The sequence below is a fragment of the Rhinopithecus bieti genome, unplaced genomic scaffold, assembly GCF_001698545.2.
Source record: "Rhinopithecus bieti isolate Rb0 unplaced genomic scaffold, ASM169854v2 scaffold_66233, whole genome shotgun sequence".
NCBI lineage: Eukaryota > Metazoa > Chordata > Mammalia > Primates > Cercopithecidae > Rhinopithecus > Rhinopithecus bieti.
Window position 1 is genome coordinate 42146 of NW_016824978.1, and position 16149 is coordinate 58294.

The 16149-nt window shown below is 44.1% G+C and overlaps 1 protein-coding gene across 3 annotated transcripts in view; it reads right to left on the reverse strand.

The window, feature by feature from the left end:
- Positions 1-10780, reverse strand: part of ZNF267 (zinc finger protein 267) — a 42599-nt gene extending 31819 nt beyond the window's left edge. The window contains exons 1-3 of one of the 3 annotated variants that reach the window (XM_017862752.1): positions 10571-10756; positions 5848-6257; positions 3754-3850 (exon numbers count right to left, since the gene is read on the reverse strand). Coding sequence is in view for 1 of the 3 variants with exons in the window: in XM_017862750.1 (XP_017718239.1) it covers positions 10571-10573 (3 nt within the window). In the remaining 2 variants the exon portion in view is untranslated. Of the gene's footprint in view, positions 1-3753; positions 3851-5847; positions 6258-10570 lie in introns of all 3 variants that reach the window. The other 2 variants (XM_017862753.1, XM_017862750.1) reach the window with 2 other exon arrangements.
- Between the last annotated feature and the right edge of the window lie 5369 nt (positions 10781-16149).

Consider the following 16149-nt stretch of genomic DNA (forward strand, 5'->3'; position numbering starts at 1 on the left):
ATTCCTCAAGGATCTAGAACTAGAAATACCATTTGACCCAGCCATCCCATTACTGGGGATATACCCAAAGGATTATAAATCATGCTGCTATAAAGACACATGCACACGTATGTTTATTGCGGCACTATTCACAATAGCAAAGACTTGGAATCAACCCAAACGTCCATCAGTGACAGACTGGATTAAGAAAATGTGGCATGTACACACCATGGAATACTATGCAGCCATAAAAAAGGATGAGTTCGTGTCCTTTGCAGAGACATGGATGTAGCTGGAAACCATCATTCTCAGCAAACTATCGCAAGAACAGAAAACCAAACACTGCATGTTCTCACTCATAGGTGGGCATTCAACAATGAGATCACTTGGACACAGGAAGGGAAACATCACACACTGGGGCCTATTGTGGGGAGTAGGGAGGGGGGAAGGATAGCATTAGGAGATATGCCTAATGTAAATGACGAGTTAGTGGGTGCAGCACACCAACATGGCACATGTATATATATGTAACAAACCTGCACATTGTGCACATGTACCCTAGAACTTAAAGTATAATAATAAAAAATAATAATCTATGAGAAAAATATTCTTCCTCTTATATAAAAATTATTTTCCAAATATTTGCTACATAGTAAAGTTTGTATTTTGCCTCAGTTTATCTGATTTAGAATTTATCTCAAAGGGACCTACCGGTCAATATACAGAGACAACCTTAACAATGTTCAGAGAAGATTTCGTAACTGAATAATGAAAACAAGAAACCAGCCACACAATAGTGACCAAATAATGCTTTCATCTTATGTGCATGTGCTCACGCGCGCGCGCGCACACACACACACACAGAGAGAAATGGTAACTATATACACATTAAAAGTAAGAGAATATTTCTGTGTAAATAAAATTTAAAAATGTTTTAAATTGTATAAAAACTATAAAACTCTGTGGATGATGCCTTTTTTGTGTGTTTTAACAAAACTTTATAAAGACTAATACATACAATGAAATAAAGTAAAAGCTCGTTTCTGAGTCTGGTATTTTTTTTCAAGTTTTTGTTGTATTTATTATATGTGCTATTACATATCTCAGAATTTTAAGACAATAGATATATATTTGTTATATGTTAACTTTTATTCTTTCTCTGAAAATATAAAGAATAAATAAGCATATACTTGTGACATGAGATGAAATAAAATGGAAACCTACAATACTGAGACCTGTTTCAGAACTTCCAGTCTTAAAAGCTGTTATCTCCTGTCAACAAATGTGAGAGCCTTCACTCTGCAAAGAAAGCTACAAACACAGGGAAACCAAAAAGAAATGGGAGTCTCTGGATTAAATGTGATGGTTTATACACACACTCAGTCAGTCCTCCCTCCTAGATACTCATTAAAGACAAAGAGAAAAATGATTATAGTGAAGGATTCTGGCAGAGGGAACCTGAACCAAGTAAATGAAGTTAGCATTATCTGTAATAAGACAAGTTGGTATCAGTGCTGACGCACAGACAGGCCCATAATCATTGCTGTGATATGGGTGGAGGGGAAAAGTAAAGCATAATATAATCATAAAAAACAATCTGTGGGGGAAGATACAGGTGACCATAGTTCTTCAAACTGGCCATGTGACCCTACTTAGAAGCCCGGGCTGAGAATCACTTAGCTAAGCATTCCTCTCAAGGTTCAATATGCATACATATTATTTGGTATTCTGAGCCCCTTCTAAGTAATGTGATTCTGCAGGTTTGACAAGTTTCCACGAACTGGCTTCTTTAACAAGTCCCGTCAATGCTGATGTTGCTCCTCCTAGACCCATTATCAATAGCACTCAGCTAGAGGAAGCTGACACAGCACAGAGTCCCTTACACCCAATACTCTAATCACAACAAAAATACTTTTTGGGCCGGGCGCGGTGGCTCACGCCTGTAATCTCAGCACTTTGGAAGGCCGAGACGGGTGGATCACAAGGTCAGGAGATCGAGACCATCCTGGCTAACACAGTGAAACCCCATCTCTACTAAAAATACAAAAAATTAGCCGGGCATGGTAGTGGGCGCCTGTAGTTCCAGCTACTCGGGAGGCTGAGGCAGGAGAATGGGGTGAACCCAGGAGGCGGAGCTTGCAGTGAGCCAAGATCGCACCACTGCACTCCAGCCTGGGTGACAGAGCGAGACTCCATCTTAAAAAAACAAAGACAAAAACAAAACAACAACAACAAAAAAAACTTTTCGTTCACAGCAAGGACCACCAATCACTGTCCTGAAAGATCACATTCTTTGTCAGCCGTTTAAAGTCTACAGATACAGAGACTGGAGAAGACAGTTATGTCTAAGTCAGCATTTGGAAAACAGCATGAATACATGCATTAAAGCAGTGTTTATTGAGCTTGTACTATGTGCTCACAGTATGCACTGTGCTGGGAACATCACATGGTGTGAGTTAAGCCACATAAACCTCTGGGATGTGGGTCCTGAATATCCCATAATTCCCAGCAGGATTTAGATAATGGCCCAGGCTTTCTATTTCTTCTTGTTTCCCTTTCACTATAAAAGCTAACTATAGACAGATGGGAGGGATACAGAAAGGAAGGGGTCAAGTTTAGTTCAGAAGAATTTTTTCCACTGGGCGTGGTGGCTCCTGCCTGTAATCCCAGCACTCTGTGAGGCCAAGGTGGGTGGATCACTTGAGGTCAGGAGTTCAAGACCAGCCTGGTCAACATTGTGAAACCCTGTCTCTACTAAAAATACAAAAATCAGCTGGGCTTGGTGGCACACCTGTAATCCCAGTTACTCGGGAGGCTAAGGCAGAGAATCACCTGAACCGGGAAGGCAGAGGTTGTGTAAGCCGAGATTGCGACACTATTCCAGCCTGGGCAACAGAGTGAGATTCGGTCTCAAAAAAAAAAAAAGAAGAAACAGAATTTCTCATTATTCTCTTTTTATCTTTACACTGACTTTGTTACAACTTGTAGAGCAACTACTGGATCTGCAGAAATGAAAAAGAGGTTGCCAGGTGGAATGTTTCTAGAGGTACTGGTTTCAATAAGAAAAAAATTTAATTTTCAAATAATCTTGGAACAGTGAGTCCTTTACTCCCATTTACCTGCTTTTGGATTTGGGGAAATTGTGAGCACCACCTTTGAAAAGATGGCAGCAGCAGTCACCCTGAAGTCTGATCTCCTCTAGTCAGTTCTATGAGGGGAGGCTCCAGGGTAGGGACAGACCTCGACCAGGCTCAGAAGAGGGTGGATTTGGGCAGGACTGGGGCAGGGGCTGGGCTAGATTTCTCGTCTCTACATTGCTGCTTTATTTTCAGTTGTCTTTCTTAAGCCTGACCAACAAGAACTTGACTCCCATGGTTTGCCTTGTTTTAATAGTTTAAGCTTCATTCTATTTTGTAACATGCAACAACAAGCAATTTAACAAAAAGGCATAGGGCTTTCTAGGAAAATTATATTAGTAGCTACGTAACTATCTTTAACAAGAAAAAAGCAATATAAATAATCATTATAATAACAACTCTTTTGTCCATGGGTGGCCCTTCAGGTGGTGACATCAGAACTCACAACGTCAACATAAGGGCAGTGTCCCAAACCAAGCCCAAGCTCCCTGTACACCTCTGTTCTTGCTCCTGACCACATGATGTTGAATTCAACCATTATCCATCTGCCCTAGACTGAAAGTTCCTGGATGGTAGGGACTACGGCTGCTGCATCTGTTTTCCTAGTGGCCATATGAGATGGAAGCAATTGGTTTACCTATCAGTATGAGTCTCCAGGCCTCCTCCTTGTATTTCACCCACACATTAGAAAACTGGAGCAACTCCCACTTGGATACCAAACAAGGAGATTCCTTCTGTTAAAAGAGAAACAAACCCTGATGACTCATTCCTCTCCCTCTGAGACAGAAGCAAGATTAGCCCGTTGTCAGCCTGTCCCCTTCTGCACAGGATATAACCAAGTGTCTCAAGAACCCCTAGGTGCTGGTGAGATAGTCCCTGTAACTGTGTGATGAAAACCCAATAGTGATTCAGGTAGGAAAGACTCAAGTTGTCCTTGTGGAACCAGAATAGAAAATTGAGTTGTCATCGTAGGGCCACAGATCCAGGATCCAGATATGTTATTACCTATACCTGATCAGCTAACTCTTAGGTACAAGAAAGAACAAGATTACCCTACTCCAGTAACACAGCTCACAGGTAGGCGCAGCTTCACTCATGGCTCCCTCCCTCTGCTAAGGTGCTGCTTTACACTTACAGATTCTGCCACGAAATTCTGTTTATAAAAAGGAACCCTTCACAAAACTGCCGTAGTTCACTGGACAAGGTCTTGAAAACTCTGAAGGCCTCACTCCAAAAGCAGGGCTTTACAAAGTCCATGTTGATCTCTCACAATGCAGAAAATGTCCCCTGGATTTTCTATATATCCTGAGTCCAAAGTCTGGCCCTGTCTCGTGGATCCCAGGTGGCGACCAGCCTTTATGTGCAGATTCCAGGTGGGATCAACCTGGCTCTGCATTCTCGGGTGTTGCTGTGAAGAAAACTAGAGGAGACAGCCCCTCAGGAAGGCTGCTCTCACACATCCTGGAGAACCCCAGGACCTGGGTTCAGAATTCACAGCTGCAGATTTAGGTGTTGGAGGGGCAGGGAAGTGGCATGAGCCTTCTGCACATTCATGGGCATTTGGGCAAGAGGATGAGGGGAATGTTGAGATTCTCAGGCCTACTCAATGCATGTGTGTGGGCCTGGTTGGTTTCCAGCCCCCATGGTCTCTGAATCAGTTTCAGGTCTGAAGATGCCAGGGGCATGGAAAGACAGAGCTGGAATGGCTAACTGACTGATGCCCTGTGAACTTATTTTTGTAGAAATCTAGTCAAATGGTTCTAGAAGGGACTGAAGATCCCAAGTAAGCAGAGAGACCATTCTGCCTGCAGATTTTGGGAGCAATGGGCACTGTGCTGCACAATTGTGGGTTGTGAACAGAAATCAAAGAGGGAAAGGACCCTCTGGAGTGAAGTCTTACAGGCACCTTACACGTTTATATTCTGTATGGTAATTCTGGGCAATGTTTGAAAAATATAATGAAGAAGAAAATCATAAAATCATCTCCAACCCCAGAAAAACTATTCATAGTGGTAGAAAAGAAAGAAAACTCTTTTGTGACATAATTAGCCCAGAATGTAAAGGACATGATAGGCAACCTGCTAAGAGATTAGAAAAACACCCACTGGTGAAAAGTCACCATAATTAGTCCTCAATAGAAGACCTGACAGCACCATTCGTCAGATAGAGTTCATTCTAAATTCACCTGGGAATTGGGAGGCCATCTGTGTTTTTTAATTGGCTACAGTCAAAGGAAAAATAAACTTCATGTCTTCGTGACAGGCAGATTTGCAACTTGGAGCCAGATGCCTGCTCTCCTAGAGAAACTGTGGGATACGGCTCTATCTTCTTTGCTATTTACATTTAGAGAAAGGCAGTACTGAGTCAAAAAGACTGACAAATGACCTATTTAGCTGTTAGAGTGATTTAGACAAATTGTAAAACAGAAAAATAATTTACATATGAAAGTTTTCTAAAATAAATGCTTTAAGAAAAAAAGAGAAAAATTTCTTTCCTTATTTTCAAGAAGGATTAAGTCTTGTATGTATTTCTAATTTGTATTTGCTCTTACAACAGCCAAGTCTAGGGCCATGGTCTTGAGCTCATGGACATCTGAGTTCCAACAGGTGCTGGATTCAGGCACCTGTGGGGTGACCTTGGGAACACTGGGTACACATAAAGAAGGGGCTTGTGGGGAAGTAAAAGGCAGAAGAGAGGAAGGTGCTATCGAACCATGAGCAGGGGGTAGTACCAAGTTGGTGGAAGGACTGGTTTGTGCTACAGATACTGGCCCAGGTGGGGCTATGCTCTGACATATTCCTGGGTCCATGCAGGCAGATGAGATTATGACTGGATGGTCCACAAGCCTAGTTTGATGGAGAAACCAGGCCGCTGTTACGGATTCCGTGTCTAGGATTATAACAAGCCAGGAGTCCTCAGGCACTTGAGTGGGTTTTTGGCAGGAAACTGGAAGCAAAGGTGCTGTGGATGTAATTCCTGACGGTCAAGCCTTCTCCCGGGAGGGACGGGGACATGTCAATGCCTAGTTGGTATGTTCAGGAGTGGGTGGGAATCATGTAGTAGCAGCTGGGTGGGGGAGGGGGTCTCTTCTCAGAACACCTTTCCTCTCAGTCTTCAGTCCCTCTCACTCTAGCAGGAGACCTGGAATCAAAGGACAATGCACAGTGGGGCAACCTGTGTGCAGAACAGAGCCTCCCTTCCCCCAGACACTTGGGAGTCTCTCTCCAACCCAGGCCTCTGTGAGGTCTGTCTTCTGACACCAAATGTGTAGAGTTTGCTGAACACCAACCAATCCTCCAACGTCAACTGGGTGCCAACAACTTAATTCTGACACCATGCAGAGTCAGCACAGGCCCCACAAGTTCTGGGCTCTGTCCCACAACACTGCCCCCACTTCAGATGCCAGTCACAATGCCTGGAGCACTATCTATACTTCCAAGCTACTGCCTGTAAAGCAAGGGCACCCATAACCCTATCCTTAAGTTCAATCATTTCAAAGATCATTCAAATAACTCGGCAAATCACTTTACTTATGTTTATCAGGTTATCATAAGGATACAGTTCAGAACAGCCAAATGAGATAAATACATATAGGACAAAAAAAAGCAGTGGGAAAAGATAGGAATAGTAAGCTGGTAAATAGCTGTGATTAAAGAAGTCCCCCATCTTTTGTGTTCTCCAAGAACAGCTTACTCAAAAAACCACCCTATTATGACTTCGATGATGCTCCCCGATTTAGTCATCACAAAGCCACAGACTCTCCAAATTCCCCTTCTGACTCAGCTGAACAGTTCTGTCTTCAGTGTTCAGAATAAACTACTTAACCAAACTTTATATTTTTCTCCAAGTTGCTGGACTTTGACACACCCACAGCCTGGTCAACATTCAACCCCTCCCTAAGCCCCTCCTAAGAACAGGCTGACATCAGAGTGAAACATTCTCTGATCTAGAATCTGATATTGGCATCTTAATCCTGCCCTTCCCCTCCTACCTTCTGAGCTTGTTTGTTCCTCCCTGTGAAAGAAAGTCTTTGTCTGCCTAACCTTTGAGATCCACAAAGATCTTACAGCTGGTGCTTTCCCCCTGTTGCAATACTCCTTTAGAATTAAGGAACTTCTTACCTAAACCTGAATTGGTTTTATTTGACAAAATCAAATAAAATGTGGGGAAGAAACTGGAAACTTAATATTTTACTGCAAGCCTCAAGTTAGTCTGGGGGAATACAGTGTGGCAGAGATTTGAGACTCTGCATGCCACATGTTAGGAAAACACAGGGGAAAAACTAGTTGTCAAGGGCAGTGTTAAAATGATTAATGAGTAGGCAATTATATGGAAGTTGTTGTAGTGTCCTGGGTTTCCAGGGAGAAAAACCAAAACCAGGACAACAATTTCTATCCTCAGAAAGAGCCTCCCAACCCTAACTGCCTCTTTCTGTGGATTTTCAGCTTTCAGCTTTCCAGGGCTCTGTAGCTTCTCAGTATAAAGGGCTTCTTCCATGATTGGGGTGAGCAGGCTGGGACATGTGCAGGGGAAACTCCCCTGGAAGAACTAACTGGGCTTCAGTGACCTCTTCTTGCAGGCTCAAGACTGGGTTAGTTTGCACTCACTGAGCTCAGGCTTCTGCTTCCCAATCAGGGTTATTCAATTAGTATTCAATGAGAAAATGCCCAGTGTTTGAAGAAAGCAAAACTACTCAAACAGCGTTTATAGAATAAAGGAAACTGAAACGTCTTTATAATTTATACCTCAACAGAAAATACAAAAGTATCTATCCCTTTCAGACAATAAATAGGCCACTTACTTATTTCCATGATAACAGATCATTTAGTAAATATATATAAACAATTCTAGTAGGTGCTAAGTTCGGCATTAAAGCCGCACATCCAAGGCCAGGCATGGTGGCTCATGTCTGTTATCCCAGCACTTTGGGAGGCCAAGGCAGGAGGATCGCTTGAGCCCAGGAGTTTGAGACCACTCTGGGGGCAACACAGTGAGACCCACATCTCTACAAAAAGAAAAAACAAAATAGCCAGGCATGGTGGAGCACCCCTGTAAGTCCCAGCTACTAGGAACTAGGAAGGCTGAGGTGGGAGAATCACTTGAGCCCAGGAGGTTGAGTGAGCTGTAATCACACCACTGCACTTCAGTCTGGGTGACAGAGGGGAGATCCTGTCTCCAAAAAGCAAAAAATAAAAAATAAACTCATCAACCAAACAAGAGGATAAAAACAAAGATATCCACTGTCATAACTTCTTCACCCTACAAAAAAAAGAAACTGATGTTTTGATGAAACTATGTAATTCACCAATTAATCTACCACACATTGTTGTGAAAATGTATTCACTTTCTACAGCCAATAATGAAAGAAAGATTTTCTCCATTTCTTTTCCCTGGCAGCACTTCCAAAAGGTGAGCCCTGAAATTGTTTTAAATTACTCTCAAAAAAAGAACAAACCTGAGAAACTTACTACACTCACTCAGCTGAAAAAAAGATAATAAGAATTTTAACAATGAATTATATGACTTGATATTTTAATTTTCTGAAATCCACCTTTCACGGCCTTGGAAATGTTTTTTATCTTTCAAGCTCTACTGATGAAATTTACACTAATTGAAAAACTGAAGTAGAAATAAATGAACAAATCTTTCTAAGGCAGCAAACTCAGGGAGTGGTAATGCTGATTGAAACACAAGACATACCTGGCTCAAGCGTCAAGTCAGGTCACGGTATCATCTGGGACATTCTCCTACCCCAATGCTCAGGGACCATCCTCACAGGAGATCCTGCACTGTGCCCCCATGGACACTGCAGCCGAGTTTGCACCACCTCACTGGGGTGGGGTTTTGTTTTTTGGTCCTTTGGGAGTTTTCTCCCTTCACAAATCCGAATGAATCCGGGGGCAGGAATCATTTGTGACTGTTTACTCTCAATACCAGCAAACAATTGGCTGACCAGCAATGTGTCTCCAAGGGATGAAAACTAGCTTTGAAGAAATAAAATTCTTATGTCCCAAAGGGTTATGTTTTTAGGTTAAGGGTGTCCCAGGAGATTTCTCTCAGCCCCAGGGCATCTAGCTGCTCCCCTGGGGGGGTACACTTCCATACCTTGGGCTGTCCTCTAACAGGAGGTGACCTGGGGCTGACAGTCACTAAACATTTCAAGAGACATGGCCACTGTGGGCATCTTGAGTCATCCCAGACAGTTCTGAAATTCAGGCACAGGAAAAGATTGGATAGAGGGTGGCTATACAGGGCCCTGTGCAAAACCTCAAGTCAAAAGACATTCTTTATGATAACGTATCTGTGCCTAGGGAAGATGAATGAAAAAGAGGCACAAAGATTTTTTTGCAGTGGAGTGTCAGGGACTTTTTTATTCTCTGCTTTCCTCTCACGTGAAATGTATACTAAAATAACACAAATCTTTAAAAAAGTGTCATCTACTGCTCTGTGAAATCATAATTAATGAATAAAATACTCTGTCTGAAATGTACAGTAAATGACCAGTAGTTAATAATGTTGTGAATTGGAGAGGGGAAGTTAGCCTTTGGAAATGTCGGGAAGGAACTGGAAATTTAATATTTTACTGCAAGCCCAGTTAGACTGGGAGAACACAGTGGTGGATTTGAGACTCTGCGTGCCACACATGTTAGGAAACCGCAGGGGAAAACCAGTTCCCCTGGGCAGTGTTAAGATGATTAACGAGCAGGCGATTATACGGAAGTGGTTATAGTGCCCCAGGTTTCTAGGGAGAAAAACCAAAACCAAACTCACATGCATTTCTTGTAAATTACAACTTTAGGGGAAAACGAAATTCAGACTTAACGAACCACAAAATTCACCTCCACCTGCATAGTCTAAATAAGGCAACTACAGAACTGTAACCCATCGGTTATTTAATTTGGTCCGCTTACTCACGCACCTTATAAAAAACATTTCCTTCAAGCCCCTGTGGGGACCTCCGAACCACAAACCAGGACTGCAGGTTTCCCACGTCACAAATCGCTATTTGCTCAAATTCTTCAACGTTTTAACAGTGACTCCCTTTAATTCTTAATAGGAGAAAGGAGTGACTGAGGACCCCACGGGGCACAGTTTCTCCCCACACACGAACCACACACCGAACCTGGGTCTCCCCTGAGACGCTCCCGTCCTCACCGCACAATCTGGGAGAGACGCGGGGCTGCGGCGCGGAGCCGCCCAGAGAGGGCTCTGGCCAGGGCCGAGGTCGCTCTGCGGGGTCGGGACTGGACGGGACAGGACGCGAGGGGTCCCGGCTGCCGGCCTGGCCGCCATCTTGCAGCGGAGGAGACCGAGGGCCGAGCTGCGCCCGCTGGGACTCGGGGACCAGACCCCGGAGCTGACTGCGGGGAGGCCCGGGTGACCCTATAGCGGGTTCTCGCCGCTTCCGACCACCCCTTTCCCGGCTCTGGGGACCCCCGACCCCGCACACTCACCATTTCCCAGCTTCCGGGATGCTCTGGCGTCTTAGCTACGGATCTCCCGGTGCCTGCAGGTCACAGAACAACAGAGGCTGTTTTTTCTCAGAACGTGAAGCCGCCTGGGCCTTCCAGAACGAAAGACTCAGGGCGGTGGTGAGGAGACCCGACCTCTAACTGGAGCCGACAAAGGCCCCCGCCAAATCCCGGAAGCCGCCCCTGCTCTCCGGCTTCACTCCTGATTGGATGGTTTCCATTCTAGAGCCCCTGATTGGATAAAGCTCCATGCCCCGCCCCCTCATTATTAGTTTTTTTATTTTTATTTTTTATTTTTTTGAAAGGGAGACTGGCTCATTGAGGTGGGGCCGCCTGCTGCGGGTATTACAGCTAACTAAGGGGTGAGCTGCGACTTGAAATGCACTTGCTCTTTCCCTTACCTGGTTCTGCTTGTATAAGACATCTTATTAGCTAATTAAGAAGAAGTACATTTAGACACCTTTAAAGCAAGAAAGACCCTCATCCCGTACCACACTGTACCCCACTGCTAACGCCACCGTGGGAAGGGGCCCCTCAGCTGGGAAGAGGAGACTGTACACTTCATTCACGTGTTTTCAGTTAGGCCTTTGCATGATACATACACTGAACCAATACAAAAGCATCTTATAGGGGCATGCAGGCTGGGGTCCCAGGAGGATGTTGTGGGCGGTGGTGGAACGTGGAAGAGGGGCTGGCCTCTTCTTCTAATCTATAACTCTGCCCCCATCTCCTGGAGTCTGCATCACTGGCAAGGGGGCCGCTGGCTGTCCATCTGTCTCTCCTTCTCAATCCCTTCAAGCTCAGGGAAGAAGGGTCCTTGGCAGCGACAGGGCTGGGAACTCAGTTCCTCTGGGCCCTGCTGGCTCAGGCTCAGTGGCCATGGACTCCCCAGCCCTACCTCTGGTTTTTGTTTTTGTTTTGAGACAGGGTCTCACTCTATTGCCCACGCTGGTGCAGTGGTGCAATCATGACTCACTGCAGCCTCCCGGGCTCAAGCAATCTTCCCACCTCAGCCTCCTGAGTAGCTGGGACGACAGGCACATGCCACCATGCCCAGCTGATTTTTGTATTTTTTGTAGAGTTAAGGTTTCACCATGTTGCCCAGGCTTGTCTCGATCTCCTGAGCTCAAGCGATCCTTCCACCTTAGCCTCCCAAGTAGCTGGGGCTACAAGTTAGTAGTCAGTTCTCCAACTCCTGAGCTCAAGTATTCTGTCCGCCTTGACCTGCCAGAATGCCCTATCCCTGTTTATCTGAAGTCTTGGAGCTAGTGGCGCTGCAGCACCTCTGCTTTCAGATTCTCCTAGTCTTCCCACTTAGTAGAAGGTGGGAGAGGAGGTGGGTGTCAGACTGGGCCAGGGCCCTCGGCCCCCATCTAGCTTGGTTAAACTCCCAGTTGGGACAGATTAGGCTCTGTGCCTTATTCAGTGAGACGCGTGGAACAAATACTTCCCTCCCCAAAGCAGAAAGATCCCTGATTGCTGACAATCAGGATTCCATGCACTTGACTCAACCTGGGGCCCGGCTGCCTCTCACCCTGACACCCAGTTCCAGTCGCTGTACTCTGTGGCCTCTCTGCCACCAGATTAGGTGTAGATAATGGGTATGGGGTGGGGCTGCTGACACCACTGGCTGACCAAACCCCTTTCCCACACTGAAGGGAGAAAAAGCAGGAGGTTAGGGGCTCCCAAAGGCAGCACTGCTTGTGACAGCACCGCGGGAGTCGTTAGGGCCTACTAAGCGGCTGGACTGAAACTCAGGATCAACTTTGTCTGACTCCAAAGACCATGCACCTCCATGGACCTCACAACTCAAGCAGCTTCCCTACGACTTTGAAATCGTGGAGACTGACTCTTCTGCAATAGAAGAAAGATTCCTTTTGATTCTCATCCTTCTAGTACTCTTCACAATTGGAAATAATCCCCACCAGAGAATGCTTCTGAAATGTCTTGGAAACATTTAGAATAATTTGGGGAAATGGCTGAAGGCTGGTTTAAGAAATCAAGGCCTAACATTGTATTTTTCATTTCTTATAGGAGAGATTTGAAAGCACTTATAATAGACACAATATGTCTGCAAATTATTTTTGTCCCCTTTCAGTATTTGTAGGCTGTTGATGATTTTCAATACAGATTAACTCAAACTACTGTGCCTGAAACAACCTTTTACTCTGAAAGCAAGACACACAAAGGTATATCTGCTGAGAAGACATTTTCTCCTGCTACAATTTAGCCAAACAGCTGAGTACGTCTTAAAGTCAGTCTTTGATTTCTAACAATTCAAGCTATTTGCCAAGACCACAATCAGACCATATGACTGCTTCAACTACTTCATCGTACCAAAAGATTGACCAGACAGATCGAAGCTCTGAGGGTGGAGTGGTGAGAGGACCCGCACTAGCAGGTGGGCAGCCATAGGTTCATAGGTGAGAATCACTCATTAGGTGGGGTGTTTTGAGGTCCTGATATTTATGACACAATTAATATGTATATTACTAAAAGTAAATTATAGAACATTACAAATAATAAATATATAAACTAAACATGTCAGCAATTATAACTACTGTTATTCATCATTATTCTAAGTGTGATCATTATTATTACCACAATTAGAAATAGTAGTTGTGGTTGCTGCTGCTGCTGCTGTTGCTGGAGGGATGGTGATAAAAACACCGAGTAAGGTTCTGCTGCCTCCTCCACCTGTGGCATCGGGAGCTGCCGACTCGCTAGTTTGATGCACACTCTGGACCTTTTTGGTGAAGTTGCAGCTGGAGAGCCTTCAGGCTCCACTATGGCAGAATTTGAAGGTGGCAGGTAGGATGGTCCTGGGGGGCAGTTGACAGTGAAGAGGTGCACACTACTTAGTGAATGAGTGGAAGCCTTTGGTGAAAGGCAGAGTTTGTCCATGACACAGATGAGATTCCACTTTGACTGGGACCAATTAGTGAAACAGACACATCTGCAGAACTGGAAATGGAGGACAAAGATTCAGTTGATGTGTTCCAGAAGCAGACAGGAGTGTCTACTAAGAACATACTCACTGCTTTACCCCAGAACTCTGTTCCTACAGACCAAGCAGACTTCTCACGTAGAAAATTGCAGTATGGTTCCATCACTTCTACTGGTCCAGCATCCCTTTCTCTATTCTTCACTTTCCTGTTCCTCATTCCTTTATTGTACATAAATTATCGGGTGTAGCTGTACAGACATATTGATAATTTTTGTTTGCTTGCTTGTTTGTTTGTACTGAATGAACAATGATTATTGATTTCCAGTGACCATTGGGTCACTGGTGCTGAGTGATTTCCAAAGAAGACAGGTGAGGGAAAACACTGGTTCTGTGAAAAGACTCCCTTTCTCCACCAGGGGCTGCTCACTCACCGTTTATCTCTATATTCCGGGACTTTAACAACAACAATACAAAAAATATAATGATCCTTTAGGCTTGTTGGGAGCAGGAAAAAAATAAAAGGGAATAACTCTTGCATACATTGTTCAATTAGAAAATTTTATTTTTAAAAATATATCATTATAACGCTAAGGACAATTTTATAACTTTTTAAATGTAGCTGTTACACACAGAACAAATCTGTCCTCACACAGGATAAGTGACAATTAAAAGAACAGAACAAATTCCAGATATGTTCTTCTTCAAATCTAGGATCTGGTTGTTTAAATACACATCTTGTGTAACATGAAAAGAAAAAATGTAATATATAAATCAAAACAGGAAGTAAAGTTTCTCTAGTCACCAAGTGTGTTGGCTGGACTGAAAATGAGGAAGAAGGGGTTTCCGTCTGCAATAAGTTTGAAGCCCCCCCCAGGAGCCAGGGAACTGTCCACACCCTCTAAGGCTAGCCCCCTCCTCTTCTGCGTGGGGCAGGGTGCCTGTGAGATTTCCATGCCCTGACCCACGAGGTACATGGAGGGTGGGAGGTTGTCTGTCTCACACCTAGGCAGATATCCTTGTTCCAGGGCCCTCTGGAAGATATTCCCAGGATCTCCGTAGGCTGCCAGGGTCACACCCCTCCAGAAAAGTTATATAGGTAAATTGTTCTTAGGGGTCAGTCCATGGGTGATATCAAGCCACATTGCACCCTGGATAGAGGGCAACACATCTCATGCAACTGCAAACTACAGTAAAGCTCTATCTGCTGACAAAATCTGAGAGGCAGGAAATGAGATGTCCTCCTTATGCTTTGAAGGAAAAGACAACAGGCTAGAAGTGGTTGGCTCATGTGTTCATGACTGCCATTGTCAGGGTGAGCTGAGAAGTGCATGAGCTCAGAAAAGGACTGTGCCACATGACAAGCTGGAGGTGGTGTGACAGGAGAGAGGGGAAGATGACAAATAGACTACGGGAAGCAAAATGGAAGTTCCACTTCATGGAAACATAGTACATTCTTTCCTCACAGTGAAGAAAAAAGGAAGAAGAAAGAAACTTGAAGACAGGCTTTATTTTAAAAGGAAAAAATATATTCTATAACAAAGTTCTAAGTAGTCTGTGGATGGCATATCTGTGCTTTCATGCAATGATTGGGTGAAACCTGCTACCACCACATCAATCGAATTGGCAACAGCATTCCAAAAAAGTAAGAAAAAAAATAATAGGGTGTATACTCTTGTCAAAGACACCCGAAGAACTCAATTTCCATGCATTACGATGAGAAGAAAAGAAAAATTACCCAGATTGAATCAGGGATGGAACTAATCACCCCTGGGATGAAATGCATGCAAATGTGTATTTCCATGTGTGTGTGTAGTGTGTGTGTGTGTGTGTGTGTGTGTGTACTATGGTGTGTTTGCCACTGAGTATGAGAAACGCTGCCTGTTTGAACTAAAGGAAATGCTCTGAGTTTAAACAAAAGTAAAGTCCTGTGGAATCCAGAATCCTCCCACCTAGTAGGTAGCTCTTCAACCTCAGGTTTCAGTCTCAGCTCCTTTGAGAGCAGCCATGCAGAAGACCAATTGCGGTGGGTGGGGGACTTGGTGGAGGGTGCCAAATGTTTTGTTGGGGGCTAGGCACTAATTTGGGAGAATTCTGTGAAAGAACGCATTCCCACCACAACTGAGAGCTAAGTCCTCATTTGGGCTCCAGAGGCAAAGTGGTCACTTCATTTCTTACCCCTCTGCTTTCTTCTCCACTCTGAAGTTGGTCACCAGGTGGCGGCGGAAGATCAAAGATAAATATCACTAGAACCAGAGCAGACTGACTGTCTTTTCTTTTTCACTGACAAATAATAATTTTATATATTAATGGGTACAATGTGATCATTTTGATATATGTATACATTATGGAAAGATTCCATCAAGCTAATTAACGTAGCCATCCACTCACCAATTTATCTTTTTTTTGTAGTCAGAACATTAAAAATTTAATTTTGCGATTTTGAAATGTACATTATTCACTGTGCTCACTGTGCAGTGCAATAGATCGCTTATTCCTCCAGTCTAACTAAAGCTTCGTATCCTTCCATAAATCACTTTTTTTTCCCTATCCCATCCTTCCCCCTGACCCAGCCTCTGGTAACCACCTTTCTAGTCTCTATTGTTTCTGTGAGATC